The sequence below is a fragment of the Phoxinus phoxinus genome (assembly GCF_949152265.1).
Source record: "Phoxinus phoxinus genome assembly, chromosome: 22".
Taxonomy (NCBI): Eukaryota; Metazoa; Chordata; class Actinopteri; order Cypriniformes; family Leuciscidae; genus Phoxinus; species Phoxinus phoxinus.
The window spans coordinates 960,234-975,233 of NC_136897.1; the positions used below are offsets into that span (position 1 = coordinate 960,234).

General features: G+C 40.5%; 1 protein-coding gene across 3 annotated transcripts in view; it reads right to left on the minus strand.

Annotated features, from left to right (window-relative positions):
• pparg (peroxisome proliferator-activated receptor gamma) overlaps positions 1-15,000 on the minus strand; it is a 50,968-nt gene that overhangs the window by 623 nt on the left and 35,345 nt on the right. For all 3 annotated transcript variants that reach the window (XM_079596578.1, XM_079596577.1, XM_079596579.1), the window contains exons 5-7: positions 10,588-10,787; positions 3,501-3,969; positions 1-2,174 (exon numbers count right to left, since the gene is read on the minus strand). The exon at positions 1-2,174 is cut by the window's left edge and continues 623 nt beyond it. In XM_079596578.1, coding sequence (XP_079452704.1) covers positions 1,927-2,174; positions 3,501-3,969; positions 10,588-10,787 — 917 coding nt within the window. In that variant the 3' untranslated portion in view covers positions 1-1,926. The remainder of the gene's footprint in view (positions 2,175-3,500; positions 3,970-10,587; positions 10,788-15,000) is intronic.

Sequence of the window (15,000 nt, forward strand, 5' to 3'; positions counted from 1 at the left end):
ATTTGCAATGCGATCTCAGACTTTTGAACATGGAGTGTCACTTTTATGTCCTTGGCTTTGCTGACGCAGATCTTCACAGTGGAGCTGCCCTGTGTTGCTGGACTTGGAAGGCAGAAACGAATGTCTGTGGAACGAGTTCAGGACCAGGATCTGGATCAGGATCAAAATCAGGATCAAGATAAGGGTCAGGTCCAGGATCAGGTCCAGGATCAGGATCATCAAGATCAGGATCAGAATCAAGATCAGGATCAGGATCAGGATCTAGATCAGGATCTCAATCTCGATCAGGATCAGGATCAGGACCAGGACCAGGATCAGGATCAGGATCTGGATCTCAATCAGGACCAGGATCAGGATCAGGATCAGGATCTAGATCAGGATCAGGATCTCGATCAGGATCAGGATCTCGATCAGGATCAGGATCAGGACCAGGATCTAGATCAGGATCAGGACCAGGATCTAGATCAGGATCAGGACCAGGATCAGGATCAGGATCAGGATCAGGATCAGGATCAGGACCAGGATCTAGATCAGGATCAGGATCTAGATCAGGATCAGGATCTCGATCAGGATCTCGATCAGGATCAGGACCAGGACCAGGATCAGGATCTCGATCAGGATCAGGATCTCGATCAGGATCAGGATCTCGATCAGGATCAGGATCAGGATCAGGATCAGGATCAGGATCAGGACCACGACCAGGACCAGGACAAGGATCAGGATCAGGATCAGGATCAGGATCAGGATCAGGATCTCGATCAGGATCAGGATCAGGATCAGGATCAGGACCAGGACCAGGATCAGGACCAGGACCAGGATCAGGATCAGGATCTCGATCAGGATCAGGATCAGGACCAGGACCAGGACCAGGATCAGGATCTCGATCAGGATCAGGATCAGGACCAGGACCAGGACCAGGACCAGGACCAGGATCAGGATCAGGATCAGGACCAGGACCAGGATCAGGATCTCGATCTCGATCTCGATCAGGATCAGGACCAGGACCAGGACCAGGACCAGGATCAGGATCTCGATCAGGATCAGGATCAGGATCTCGATCAGGATCAGGATCAGGACCAGGATCAGGATCAGGACCAGGATCAGGATCAGGATCAGGATCAGGACCAGGACCAGGACCAGGACCAGGACCAGGATCAAGATCAGGACCAGGATCAGGACCAGGATCAGGATCAGGACCAGGACCAGGACCAGGATCAGGATCAGGATCAGGATCAGGATCTCGATCAGGATCAGGATCAGGACCAGGACCAGGACCAGGACCAGGACCAGGATCAGGATCAGGATCAGGACCAGGACCAGGACCAGGATCAGGATCTCAATCAGGATCAGGACCAGGACCAGGATCAGGATCAGGATCAGGATCTGGATCTCAATCAGGACCAGGATCAGGATCAGGACCAGGACCAGGATCAGGATCAGGATCAGGACCAGGATCAGGACCAGGATCAGGATCAGGACCAGGATCAGGATCAGGACCAGGACCAGGACCAGGACCAGGACCAGGACCAGGATCAGGATCAGGACCAGGACCAGGACCAGGATCAGGACCAGGACCAGGACCAGGACCAGGATCAGGATCAGGATCAGGATCAGGACCAGGATCAGGATCAGGATCAGGACCAGGATCTGGATCTCAATCAGGACCAGGATCAGGACCAGGACCAGGATCAGGATCAGGATCAGGATCAGGACCAGGACCAGGATCAGGATCAGGACCAGGACCAGGACCAGGACCAGGACCAGGATCAGGACCAGGACCAGGACCAGGACCAGGATCAGGACCAGGATCAGGATCAGGATCAGGACCAGGACCAGGACCAGGACCAGGATCAGGACCAGGACCAGGACCAGGACCAGGACCAGGATCAGGACCAGGACCAGGTCCAGGAGTTCCGGCTGCAGTCACTAGTACAGGTCCCTGATGATCTCCTGCAGGAGCGGGTGAAGGCACCAGTCCACCTCGGTCTCCTTCATGAGAGTGATGAGCTGCACGTGGTCGGTCACCAGCTGCCGCAGGTCCGTCATCTTCTGCAGGACTTTAGCGAACAGCTGCAGGGAGTCGGGGTGGTTGGTCTTCAGCTGCAGCTCCAGAGCGTGGAGAACCGTCTCCTGCAGGTCCTCGATGGGCTTGACGTTCAGCAGGCCGGGTCGGTCTAGCGGAGGAGAACAGAAGAACTCAGAACCTCAAGAAAAGATCCGCTTCAGGGTTTACAGTCCCAGAGATTCAACACGGAATACACAATATGAAAAAACTAGGATATCCTCCTCACAAATTCTCATTATTGTGATAAAAGCATCACATTAAACAGTCAAAAACGTCATTATGATTATTTATATACAGTAAATCATAACAATAATCCACAAAGATTTCATTTTTAATAAACTACCGCAATTAAAATATCACTTTACAAACGTTCTCTATAATTTTAAATATTTTCACAATAGATTTATCATTTTAATGAAAATATGAATCCACAATGATTTTTTGTAATCCAAAAACTACCACAATGAATGCTTGAAATTTTACTTTACAAATGTTCTCAATTTAAATAATTTCAAATAATTATACTGTAAAATAATTTCAAATATTTTCATTTTTTTTATATAATATAAAATAATATTAAAATCAAATTAAAATTAAAAAGTAATTATCTTCATGACCCAGTGTTATTAAGTCACTGAGATAGTTTTGATTAATAATATTTAATATAATTTGTATTAATTTATAATTAATATTATACATTTTTTATCATGATAGGTTTCATTAATATTTTGAATTAGATTTCATGGTATCATTTCTGTTTTTATTTTAATTTCAGTTAGTAATTGTGTAACTTTTATACCTTTTATTTCTAACTTTTATAGGTTTTGTTAATTTTTATTTCAGTTCTAGTTTTTTTTTGGTACATGAAGTTAAACTAAATGAAAATGGCAACTATCTAAAATAATAAAATATGTTTTTATGTCAGTCGAGGTTTCTTTCATTTCAAGTAGTTTTACTTTCAGTTATTTGTCGTAATTTTTAATATTTAAGGTTCACCTGTTAATTTAGATTTATTTTATTAAATGTTCACGCATCGATGACCAATAAAACTAAATGATAACTGGTGCTTTCAGAGTCTTGTGATTTTACAGCATAAAATAATATAAAATAATCCTACACTGTAAAAAAAAAGTTGCTGCCTCATATTTTTACGTACAATCAACTTGGATTAAGTCATTTCAACTTAAATTGCATTAAACTGTGTTAAAAAATGAGTTGAATCTTGCATAACTTAAAAAAAGTTGAAAACTACTTAACTTATTTTGATGAGTTAAAGCAAAGTAAAAACACATGATGTTGAATAAGTTATTGATCATTTGGTCGTGATAATGATCAGAGTTGAATCTGAGTCACTGAGCTTGTGGTCGGCCTGAAGGTTAATGCTCTCTTTGAATCGTGTGTCTGGTTAGATGGTTATGAGATCTGTGTGTGTCACCTCCGCTCAGGATGATGACGGCGAGGAACAGCGCCATGTCGCTGTCGTCCAGCTCCAGCATGTTGAACTTGACGGAGAACTCGAACTTGGGCTCCATCATCTCGCAGAAGGGTTTGCGCAAGCTCTTGACGAACTCGCGGGTCATGAAGATCTGGCCGTAGGAGATGAGCGTGCCGTCCTTGTTCATGAGCGGCGCCATCATGATGATGAGCACCTCGATCACGCCGTACTTCAGCAGCGTCACCTGGTCGTTCAGGTCCAGGTTCACGAAGCCCGGGATGCTCTTGGCGAACTCGGTGACTTCGCTGACGGCTTCGGCCGATCTGGACTGGCAGCTGTGGAAGAAGCGCAGCTCCACTTCGTGAATGACTCCCATGTCGGATCTCCGCTGCTCCGGCATCGGCATCTGCCGGGAGTTGATCATGTGCTCGCCTTCCATCAGGGACTTCATGTCGTGGATCACGAAAGGCTGTGAACGAGAAGAACGTCCATGATCTCTATGCTTTTAACTGTAGCTACATGTGCTTTATTTAGAGTTTAGATTTATGGTGTGTTTGTCTGTGTTTTGTAAGGTTGAGTCTGTAAAGCAGTTTGGCCAACTTGTGTTGTTTTTATTGATTTTGTGTTGATTGATTAAATCTGCTTCCACTAAAGATGCAGCTGGTGACTTAGTAATGCTGGGTTAAAGATAACCCAACGAGTAACCCAACTATGGGCTGGTATAGCACCTTCCCAACTGTGGGTTATTTTAACCCAATGCATTGGGTTATATTTACTAGAAATGACCCAACGATTTAAAAAAATGACCCAACAATTTAAAAAAATGACCCAACATTTTGGAAAATAACCCAACATAGTGACCCAATATGTGTAACCCAACGTTTTTTACTGTGTATAAACAGTGCAGTCCAATAACTTATTTTCTATGAACAAGTCTAAATGCTTCAATATGGTGTTGGCCCGGGACTCGAGAGCTGCCACACGGGCTGTAAACATTATAACAATATGGCCTCTTTAAGAAAGGGACTACATTACTCCCTTCCTCACAGTCGTGATGTAGTTCAGGCTCGACTACAACAGGTTTTCTAGAACTCCTCTATTCCCAGTCTGTCAGTAACGCTCTGTTTACTTCCTGTCTCTATGAAGCCCCTCCTTCTGTAAAGCACACTGTGCTCTGATTGGTCGGCTGGAGCAGTGTGTTGTGATTGGTCGGCTGGAGCAGTGTGTTGTGATTGGTTGACTGGAGCGGTGTGTTGTGATTGGTCGAGTGCTTCGAGTGTGTTTGGGAAATGTCCCGCCCCTTACCATAACCGCCAGTTTAACACACTACTAACTAACTCAACCAGGCCCCGCCCCTTTATTCTGCGCATGAATTATTATAATGAGGAAGAAACTCAAGACTACAGTGGAGGCGTTTCAGGAGTTCAGAAACACTGATATAGAGAAGAACTGGAGCTGTACATGATCACACAGCAACACTACACACTAGTGGACAGGGACACAAGCTCCTCTTTAAAATATAACCATGCATGTCTTGTCATTAGTGGAATATGAACTTCTCAAGGTTTCTCTCAAGTGCTTTTAGGCTCAACAACATGCAGATGATCATGAGTAATTGTGTATCGTGTCAGACTTCATAACACAAGGGGCGCTATAACACAACCGGGAGAAACTGTCTAAACTAAAGGGTTTCTCTCTCGGCTCAAGGTCAGAGATATCTTGTTCAGCAAGTTTGTTCTATCTACAGTCGTTCACTGAGTAAAACTTGGTGTAGGATTTCCTTTGAGACTGTTTTCACTTTCCCCAGAGCAGCGGACGCATAAAACATCAGTGTAATGAGACACACACCGGCTGGTCTGATCACACACTTCCCTGCTAACAGTGAGAAACACACATAAGAAGTTTGTGAATTTACTATTATATAGAACTTTCTTTTTAGCGCTTGCAAAGTACCAACTCAAGAGATTATGATATTTGTGACGCAGCCATGAACCTCTAGCGCCCCCTGAGGACCGGAGTCATTACGAGTGTGAGCTCTCAGTGTTTACTCTCGTATTACAACATGTAACATAAAACCCAGTATTGTGGAATATTACTCCAGTGTAAATCTGCTGTTCTCTATGTGAATACCATCTTCAGTGTCACATGATCCTCCAGAAATCAGTATAATATGATGATCTGATGCTCAAGACACATTTATGATCATTATCAGTGTTGAAAACAGTTATGAAACATTTTTATTTCAGGATTATTTGATGAATAGAAAGTTCAAAAGAACAGCATTTATATCTTTTGTAACATTAAACACTAGAATTTGTGTGTGTGTGTGTGTGTGTGTGTGTGTGTGTGGGGGGGGGGTAAATAAAATAAATCAATACTTTTATTCATCAAGTATGAATTAAATTGATCAAAAGTGACAGTAAAGACATTAATAATGTTACAAAAGAATATATTCCGAATAAATGCTGTTCTTTTGAACTTTCTATTCATCAAAGAATCCTGAAAGAAAATTTGTTCATAACAGTTTTCAACATTAATAATAATCATAGATGTTGCTTGAACATCGAATCGTCATATTACACTGATTTCTGAAGGATCATGAAAATTCCGCTTTGATCACAGGATACAATTACATTTTAAAATATATTAAAATAGAAAACAGTTATTTTATTAAGTTAAGTTATTTTAAGGTTTAAGTTAGTTATTTTATTTGTCATAAACTGCATGTTTTTTTTTATCAAATAAATGCTGAGTAGAAGAGACTCTTTTAAAAAACATTAAGAATCTGACCGATGTAAAACCTTTGAATGGGAGTGTGTATCAATACTTCATATTTCCTGCAGTCTGTGCCTGTACAACGGTCTAAATGTGTTATTAATGTTCCCTCCGCATGAGCAGATGTTCGATATCGTCCACCGCGCTAGACAAAACACACACACACCGAACAGCCTTGCTCGTATCTCCACACACACACGTGATGCGCTCGCGTATGCAAAGCTGGAGAACGTACTTCTGCCAACCCAGAGTTCAGAGGAGACGCTATTATCATTATTCATATGTTCATATGCATAAAACGGCAACACTTTACAATAATGTTCACTACACTAGTTAGCATTCACTGCACTTACACAGCATTTATTCATCTTTGTTAATATTAATTTCAACATTTACTAATACTTTATTAAAATCTTGTTAACATTAGATAATGCACTGTGAACTAACACGAACAAAGCTGTATTTAAATTAACTAACATTAAAAAAGATGAATAAATACTGTAACAAATGTATTGTTCATGGTTAGTTAATAATGTTAACTAATGAACCTTATTGTAAAGTGTTACCAATAAAATAAATATAAAATGTATTATTTAAAATAATTTCATTATTTATTAATATTTAATGCAAGTGTTATTGAGATATTTTTAAGTGTCCAAATACTTTTCGGGACCAATGCATATAATTTTATAATAAATAATTTAGATATTTGCTTATAATAAGTTAATAAGTCTTTAATGTTAGGAGTGTTGTTGCTATAATAAGCGTGAGAGATGTCTGTTATGATTGGTCATGCACATCAATACTGTATATGAGGAAAGCACGGCGTGAGAATGAGATTATCTGTGCCGTCGCAAACCTGAATTTCTGCCTCTGCTTCGCTAAAGTGCACTTGGTGTGGCGTCTAGACCGCGGCGAGCGATCAGGGTTCCGAATCTCTACATCTGACAGAGAGCTGAACATTTACAGAGCACACTTCTGCTGTTCATCTGTGTGAGTGTGATCATGTACAGCTCCAGTTCTTCTCTATGGGCCCTATTGTAACGCTCTGAAACGCAAGTATCAAACGCGTAACGCAAGTAACTTTGTAGGCGGATCCCGGGCGCAAATCTAAAATGTGTGTGTCTGAAGTCTTCATTACTCATAGGTGTGGTTTGGGCGTAACGTGAAATAAACCAATCAGAGCGTCCTCTCACATTCCCTTTAAGAGCCGGCGCGCTTGTTCCACGGCGGATCGCTATTATAACGGCGGATTGCTATTATAACGGCGGGTCGCTATTATAACGGCGGATTGCTATTATAACGGCGGATTGCTATTATAACGGTGGATTGCTATTATAACGGCGGATCGCTATTATAACGGCGGATTGCTATTATAACGGCGGGTCGCTATTATAACGGCGGATTGCTATTATAACGGCGGATCGCTATTATAACGGCGGATTGCTATTATAACGGCGGATTGCTATTATAACGGCGGATTGCTATTATAACGGTGGATTGCTATTATAACGGCGGATCGCTATTATAACGGCGGATTGCTATTATAACGGTGGATTGCTATTATAACGGCGGATCGCTATTATAACGGCGGATTGCTATTATAACGGCGGATCGCTATTATAACGGCGGATCGCTATTATAACGGCGGATTGCTATTATAACGGCGGATTGCTATTATAACGGCGGATTGCTATTATAACGGCGGATTGCTATTATAACGGCGGATTGCTATTATAACGGCGGATTGCTATTATAACGGCGGATTGCTATTATAACGGCGGATCGCTATTATAACGGCGGATCGCTATTATAACGGCGGATTGCTATTATAACGGCGGATTGCTATTATAACGGCGGATCGCTATTATAACGGCGGATCGCTATTATAACGGCGGATTGCTATTATAACGGCGGATTGCTATTATAACGGCGGATTGCTATTATAACGGCGGATTGCTATTATAACGGCGGATTGCTATTATAACGGCGGATTGCTATTATAACGGCGGATTGCTATTATAACGGCGGATTGCTATTATAACGGCGGATTGCTATTATAACGGCGGATCGCTATTATAACGGCGGATCGCTATTATAACGGCGGATTGCTATTATAACGGCGGATTGCTATTATAACGGCGGATCGCTATTATAACGGCGGATTGCTATTATAACGGCGGATTGCTATTATAACGGCGGATTGCTATTATAACGGCGGATCGCTATTATAACGGCGGATTGCTATTATAACGGCGGATTGCTATTATAACGGCGGATTGCTATTATAACGGCGGATTGCTATTATAACGGCGGATCGCTATTATAACGGCGGATCGCTATTATAACGGTGGATTGCTATTATAACGGCGGATTGCTATTATAACGGCGGATTGCTATTATAACGGCGGATTGCTATTATAACGGCGGATCGCTATTATAACGGCGGATCACTATTATAACGGCGGATTGCTATTATAACGGCAGATCGCTATTATAACGGCGGATTGCTATTATAACGGCGGATCGCTATTATAACGGCGGATCACTATTATAACGGCGGATTGCTATTATAACGGCGGATTGCTATTATAACGGCGGATTGCTATTATAACGGCGGGTCGCTATTATAACGGCGGATCGCTATTATAACGGCGGATTGCTATTATAACGGCGGATTGCTATTATAACGGCGGATTGCTATTATAACGGCGGATTGCTATTATAACGGTGGATTGCTATTATAACGGTGGATTGCTATTATAACGGCGGATCGCTATTATAACGGTGGATCGCTATTATAACGGCGGATCGCTATTATAACGGCGGATCGCTATTATAACGGTGGATTGCTATTATAACGGCGGATCGCTATTATAACGGCGGATCGCTATTATAACGGCGGATTGCTATTATAACGGTGGATTGCTATTATAACGGTGGATTGCTATTATAACGGCGGATCGCTATTATAACGGTGGATCGCTATTATAACGGCGGATCGCTATTATAACGGCGGATCGCTATTATAACGGTGGATTGCTATTATAACGGCGGATTGCTATTATAACGGCGGATTGCTATTATAACGGCGGATTGCTATTATAACGGCGGATCGCTATTATAACGGCGGATTGCTATTATAACGGCGGATTGCTATTATAACGGCGGATCGCTATTATAACGGCGGATCGCTATTATAACGGCGGATCGCTATTATAACGGCGGATTGCTATTATAACGGCGGATTGCTATTATAACGGCGGATTTGCCGGCGCACGCCAGGAGCGGTTCACAGCCGAGGAGACCGGCGTTCTCGTCAGGGCCGTAAAACACAGAGAAGTGACATTGGGGATGATGGAGAAACACACACATTAGCTTCGGTTAAACAGGCGTATAATAATTTGGGTAAATGTGTAATCTAGATAAAATTTTCACATCTTCACGGACACAACAATGATTTCCCTCGTGTGTTAATATTTTTCCTTGTAATAATGTATGATCTGCAAAAATGAAAACTGCTGTGTCTGTTTAGATTAGAGAATCAAAGTGTGTGTGTTGTTCACACGCTACATAATGGCCAAGCACGCGCCCTTAAAATAGCATATGACTAACGCGCGGCGCCGCTGTCTTTAGACTGGGTTTCTCCTGGTCAGCGGCGGAGTTGTTTTCTGGAACTGTAGAATATCACCAGGGAACGTTTGCGCCGGAACACACTCCTCTTTACACTGAACCGCCCCCCCCGAGCGCAAGTTCATTCCCTAATTTACCGTCGTGCGTCTGTGGAGGGAAGAGTCCGCTGTGCGCGGGTGCAGAATAGGAATGATACATGCGGCGGTGTACAAAGTCAGTTGCGCTGGGTGCAAGATAGGGCCCACAGTGTCTGTGTGTGTTTCTGAACTCCTGAAACGCCTCCACTGTAGTCTTGAGTTTCTTCCTCATTATAATAATGTATGCGCAGAATAAAGGGGCGGGGCCTGGTTGAGTTAGTTAATAGTGTGTTAAACTGGCGGTTATGGTAAGGTGCGGGACATTTCCCAAACACACTCGAAGCGCTCGACCAATCACAACACACCGGTCCAGCCGACCAATCAGAGCACAGTGTGCTTTTCAGAAGGAGGGGCTTCATAGAGACAGGAAGTAAACAGAGCGTTACTGACAGACTGGGAAGAGAGGAGCCGCAACAATGGAGAATATGAGGAAAATAATCAACATTCAAGCAGGAGAACATGTTCTAGTCGAGCCTGAACACTACAAGAGTCCTCGTGACATGATGCAGCAGAACAGATGTGGTTGCAGTGTCCACACTCACGGCGTTGTCGCTGGTCTTCCCTGAGAGAATGGCTCTGGCCTTGGCTTTGGTCAGGGGGAAGTACTTGAGATAGGACTCGTACAGGAGTCTGGCCAGCGCTCGGAGATCCGCAGACTCCGGGTGCATGTGGTCCACGTCACTCGAGAACTCGGCCAACAGCTTCTCCTTCTCCGCCTGAGGCATGCGGCCGAAGCGGATGGCTGGGAAGAAAGCAAACAAACAGACAGTTGAAAACCCCCGAATCCCAGATCCATCATGCTGGGAGTCTCGGTCTGTGGGGATGTGTGTGTGGGAGTGTGTTTTCAGGGTTTCTGCATGTTAGCGCGGGTCATTATGACCGATTCAAACATTCTTCAGTGCTTTTCTTCTGACACTAGTATAGAAAATGGAGTGTTTATACTCAAAACATTTTTTTTTACTCATAACTTGCTCGTAAATTTCACAAAAACAGTAAAAGATTGAATTAAACGTGATATCCTTCTCCTGTAATCTTTTTTACAGCATTGTTTCAAAAAGTAATCTTTGTATTGACCCAATATTAGGGCTGCACGATTTCGGCCAAAATGATAATCACGATTATTTTGATCAATATTGAGATCACGATTAATTATCACGATTATTTGTTGATTTGTCACATAGGCTAATTATAACTGCTTTTTACATCCATATTGTGCTACATTTCCTGCTAATGTACAAATATGTGCATCAAAATAAAATGGGTCCTCTTATTCACCAAAATTCAGTGCATCTCCAGAATAAATCAAAATAAATCATTTATTAATATTTTAAATTGTATTTATATTTTATATACATTGTATTTATAATAATTATTAGGATAGACTAGAGATATTATCTTCTGTTATAATTATTATTAGGCCTACCTATTATTACATGGCTTGGTCAAATTCTAATGTAGAATGCAGTCTGTTATTTCTTGATAACACACTGTTGCCATGAAAAACAGAGCGTTGTCATGGACACGGAAGCAATACAATCGTTCTTAAATCAATACACTCCTTTTTAAATCAATATTTTGTGTCAAATTATTGATTTATTTGGAAGGTAGCCATGTAAGCGGGATCCCGATGTCAGTGAATAAAATTCTGTCATTGTTATTTGAAAAGTCTCTTGTTATTTGAAGTCTCTCGCGCACTATCGCTCACGCGCAGACACACGCGTGCGGTCTCTCTCGCGCACTATTGCTCGCGCCCAGACACACTCGGTCTCTCGCGCACTATTGCTCGCGCGCAGACACACTCCGTCTCATCTCGCCCAGTCCGCTTTGCTTTTGTCCAGTCCGGCAAAACATTCAAGTTTCTACATCTAGAAACTAAGCTGTGCGGTGCAGGGAACAACTCTGATTATTGGCTCGTCATGGAGCCAGCGCTAGATTGGCTTTGCAAAAAAAAAAAAACTTTCATATGGAGCGTTCTATGAACAGAATGACGCATTTAAAATATCGCACGATCACGCGAATTTGATCGTGGGAAGCCAAAATCGTAATCGTGATTAAAATTCGATTAATTGTGCAGCCCTACCCAATATTTAGCATGGTGTGAAAATATATTCATTGTATTAATATAATTTTAGACATTTAGCACAGCTTTATCTAATGATTAATTCAGTCTCCTTCATAGACAATCACAATATTTACATTTCAGTTTCACTTTATTTTGACAAACACATTCTGTTGACTGTAAGTAACTCTGCAACTACATGTCTACTAACTCTTATTAGAGTGTTAGTAGAGTAGTAGAGTATTAGTAGAGTTGTAGTAGAGTAGTAGAGTATTAGTAGAGTATTAGTAGAGTATTAGTAGAGTATTAGTAGAGTTGTAGTAGAGTATTAGTAGAGTAATAGAGTATTAGTAGAGTATTAGTAGAGCATTAGTAGAGTATTAGTAGAGTATTAGTAGAGTATTAGTAGAGTTGTAGTAGAGTATTAGTAGAGTAGTAGAGTATTAGTAGAGCATTAGTAGAGTATTAGTAGAGTTCTAGTAGAGTAGTAGAGTATTAGTAGAGTTGTAGTAGAGTAGTAGAGTATTAGTAGAGTATTAGTAGAGTATTAGTAGAGTATTAGAGTATTAGTAGAGTTGTAGTAGAGTATTAGTAGAGTAGTAGAGTATTAGTAGAGCATTAGTAGAGCATTAGTAGAGTATTAGTAGAGTAGTAGAGTATTAGTAGAGCATTAGTAGAGTATTAGTAGAGTTGTAGTAGAGTATTAGTAGAGTATTAGAGTATTAGTAGAGTTGTAGTAGAGTATTAGTAGAGTTGTAGTAGAGTATTAGTAGAGCATTAGTAGAGTATTAGTAGAGTGTTAGTAGAGTATTTGTAGAGTAGTAGTAGTAGTAGTAGTAGAGTGTTAGTATAGTATTATTAGAGTGTTAGTAGAGTGGTAGTAGAGTATTAGTAGAGTAGTAGTAGTAGTAGTAGTAGAATGTTAGTAGAGTGTTAGTAGAGTATTAGTAGAGTGTTCGTATAATATTCGTAGAGTGTTAGTAGAGTATTAGTAGAGTAGTAGTAGTAGAATGTTAGTAGAGTGTTCGTATAATATTAGTAGAGTATTAGTAGAGTGGTAGTAGAGTAGTAGTAGAGTGTTAGTAGAGTAGTAGTAGAGTGTTAGTAGAGTATTAGTAGAGTAGTAGTAGTAGAATGTTAGTAGAGTATTAGTAGAGTAGTAGTAGTAGAAGAGTGTTAGTAGAGTATTAGTAGAGTAATAGTAGAGTATTAGTAGAGTAGTAGTAGTAGAAGAGTGTTAGTAGAGTATTAGTAGAGTGTTAGTCGAGTGTTAGTAGAGTATTAGTAGAGTAGTAGTAGTAGTAGTAGTAGTAGAAGAGTGTTAGTAGAGTATTAGTAGAGTATTAGTAGAGTAGTAGTAGTAGAAGAGTGTTAGTAGAGTATTAGTAGAGTGTTAGTCGAGTGTTAGTAGAGTATTAGCAGCGTGTTAGTATAGTGTTAGTAGAGTATTAGTAGAGTAGTAGTAGAGTGTTAGTAGAGTATTAATGTTATGCTACAGTGTGTCCGTGTGTGTGTAAATCTGTAACTGTCAGAACTGTCTTCACGCCCCTCATCATGACTGGAGCTCAAGCATCAACATACTCACAACTTCATATCCTTTTTAAAATTATATATATAAATTTTTCACTTTAAAGTGTAACTTTTTCCTACAATCATGTTCTCTGTCTCTTCCCAGTGTTTGTAAGTGTGAGCCGAGGATTCTTCTCCACTAAACAAGTCAGTGAAGTTATGACGAGTGTTCAGTTATTTCTTGGGCTTATGCATAAACATGGCCAGTTACCGAAACATTAAAACCATCCCATGACTTTGATCCCTTTTAACTTTGGGAAGAGTCACATATCTGTCCATTCACAAGACCATCAGAAACCTAAAGAGACACAACCTCAGAGGATTGGAAGATATTCCCCTTTCTGGGTCTATTTTGTGTCGTATGTTTGTGTTTATTAATGTTGACTGTCAGTTATCATTTATTATCACATGGCTTGGTTAAATTCTAATGTAGAATGTGGTTACTTCTTGATAACACACCGTTGCCATGGACACGATGTTCTTTAGCGGAAGCAATACAATCGTTTTTAAATCAATGTCGTGTCAAATTATTGATTTATTTGGTAGGTAGCCATGTAATAAGCAGGATAATGTACAGCGAATACATCAGCCCGTTCGTTATACATGATCCCTTACTTAATGTATACAATCCTTTTTAAATTAATAAACTCATTTTTAAATTAATATTTTGTGTTAAATTATATATTTGACACGATACATCAGCCCGTCGGGGGTGCATTCGCTATACATGATCCCTTACTTAATGTATTCAGCTAATAACTTGTTAGGTCACTGTAATTTTTCCTACAATTTCCCATATCAATACATAATCAAATTACCCAGTTGACACGACTTGCTGTCAGTTTTTTCTTTTATAAATGCAAAACTCTAATTAATAAGAGGTTATATTAGAGCAGGTACACTGTAAAAAAATATTTTCATGATTTGTTATTATCACAACTTTTTATCTTTTGTCAAATCAACTTTGATAACTAATGTGTGAAGATAACACACTATTGTGAGTTTCTGTTTTTTAAACCATTCTTCTTCATTGTATTAACTACATTTTTAATTACAACGAACTCAAAATTTTAAGGCAACAAGGTAACTTGCTTTTTTAAGTTAATCCAACATTTTTTTTTACAGTGTAGTTGGGAAAAGCATATGAATAATTAATATTAAAACCCCTAATATTTATGAAAATGAACTAATATTAAAATTAAGGTTCTCTGTAACAGCATCATGGTTCTTTATGGAAGCTTATACAAAGTTCAAGTAATCTTATTTAGAAGTATTTCTGTGTTTTAGACACACTGAACACAGGCGTAACTGGAAACCAGTTTATAAA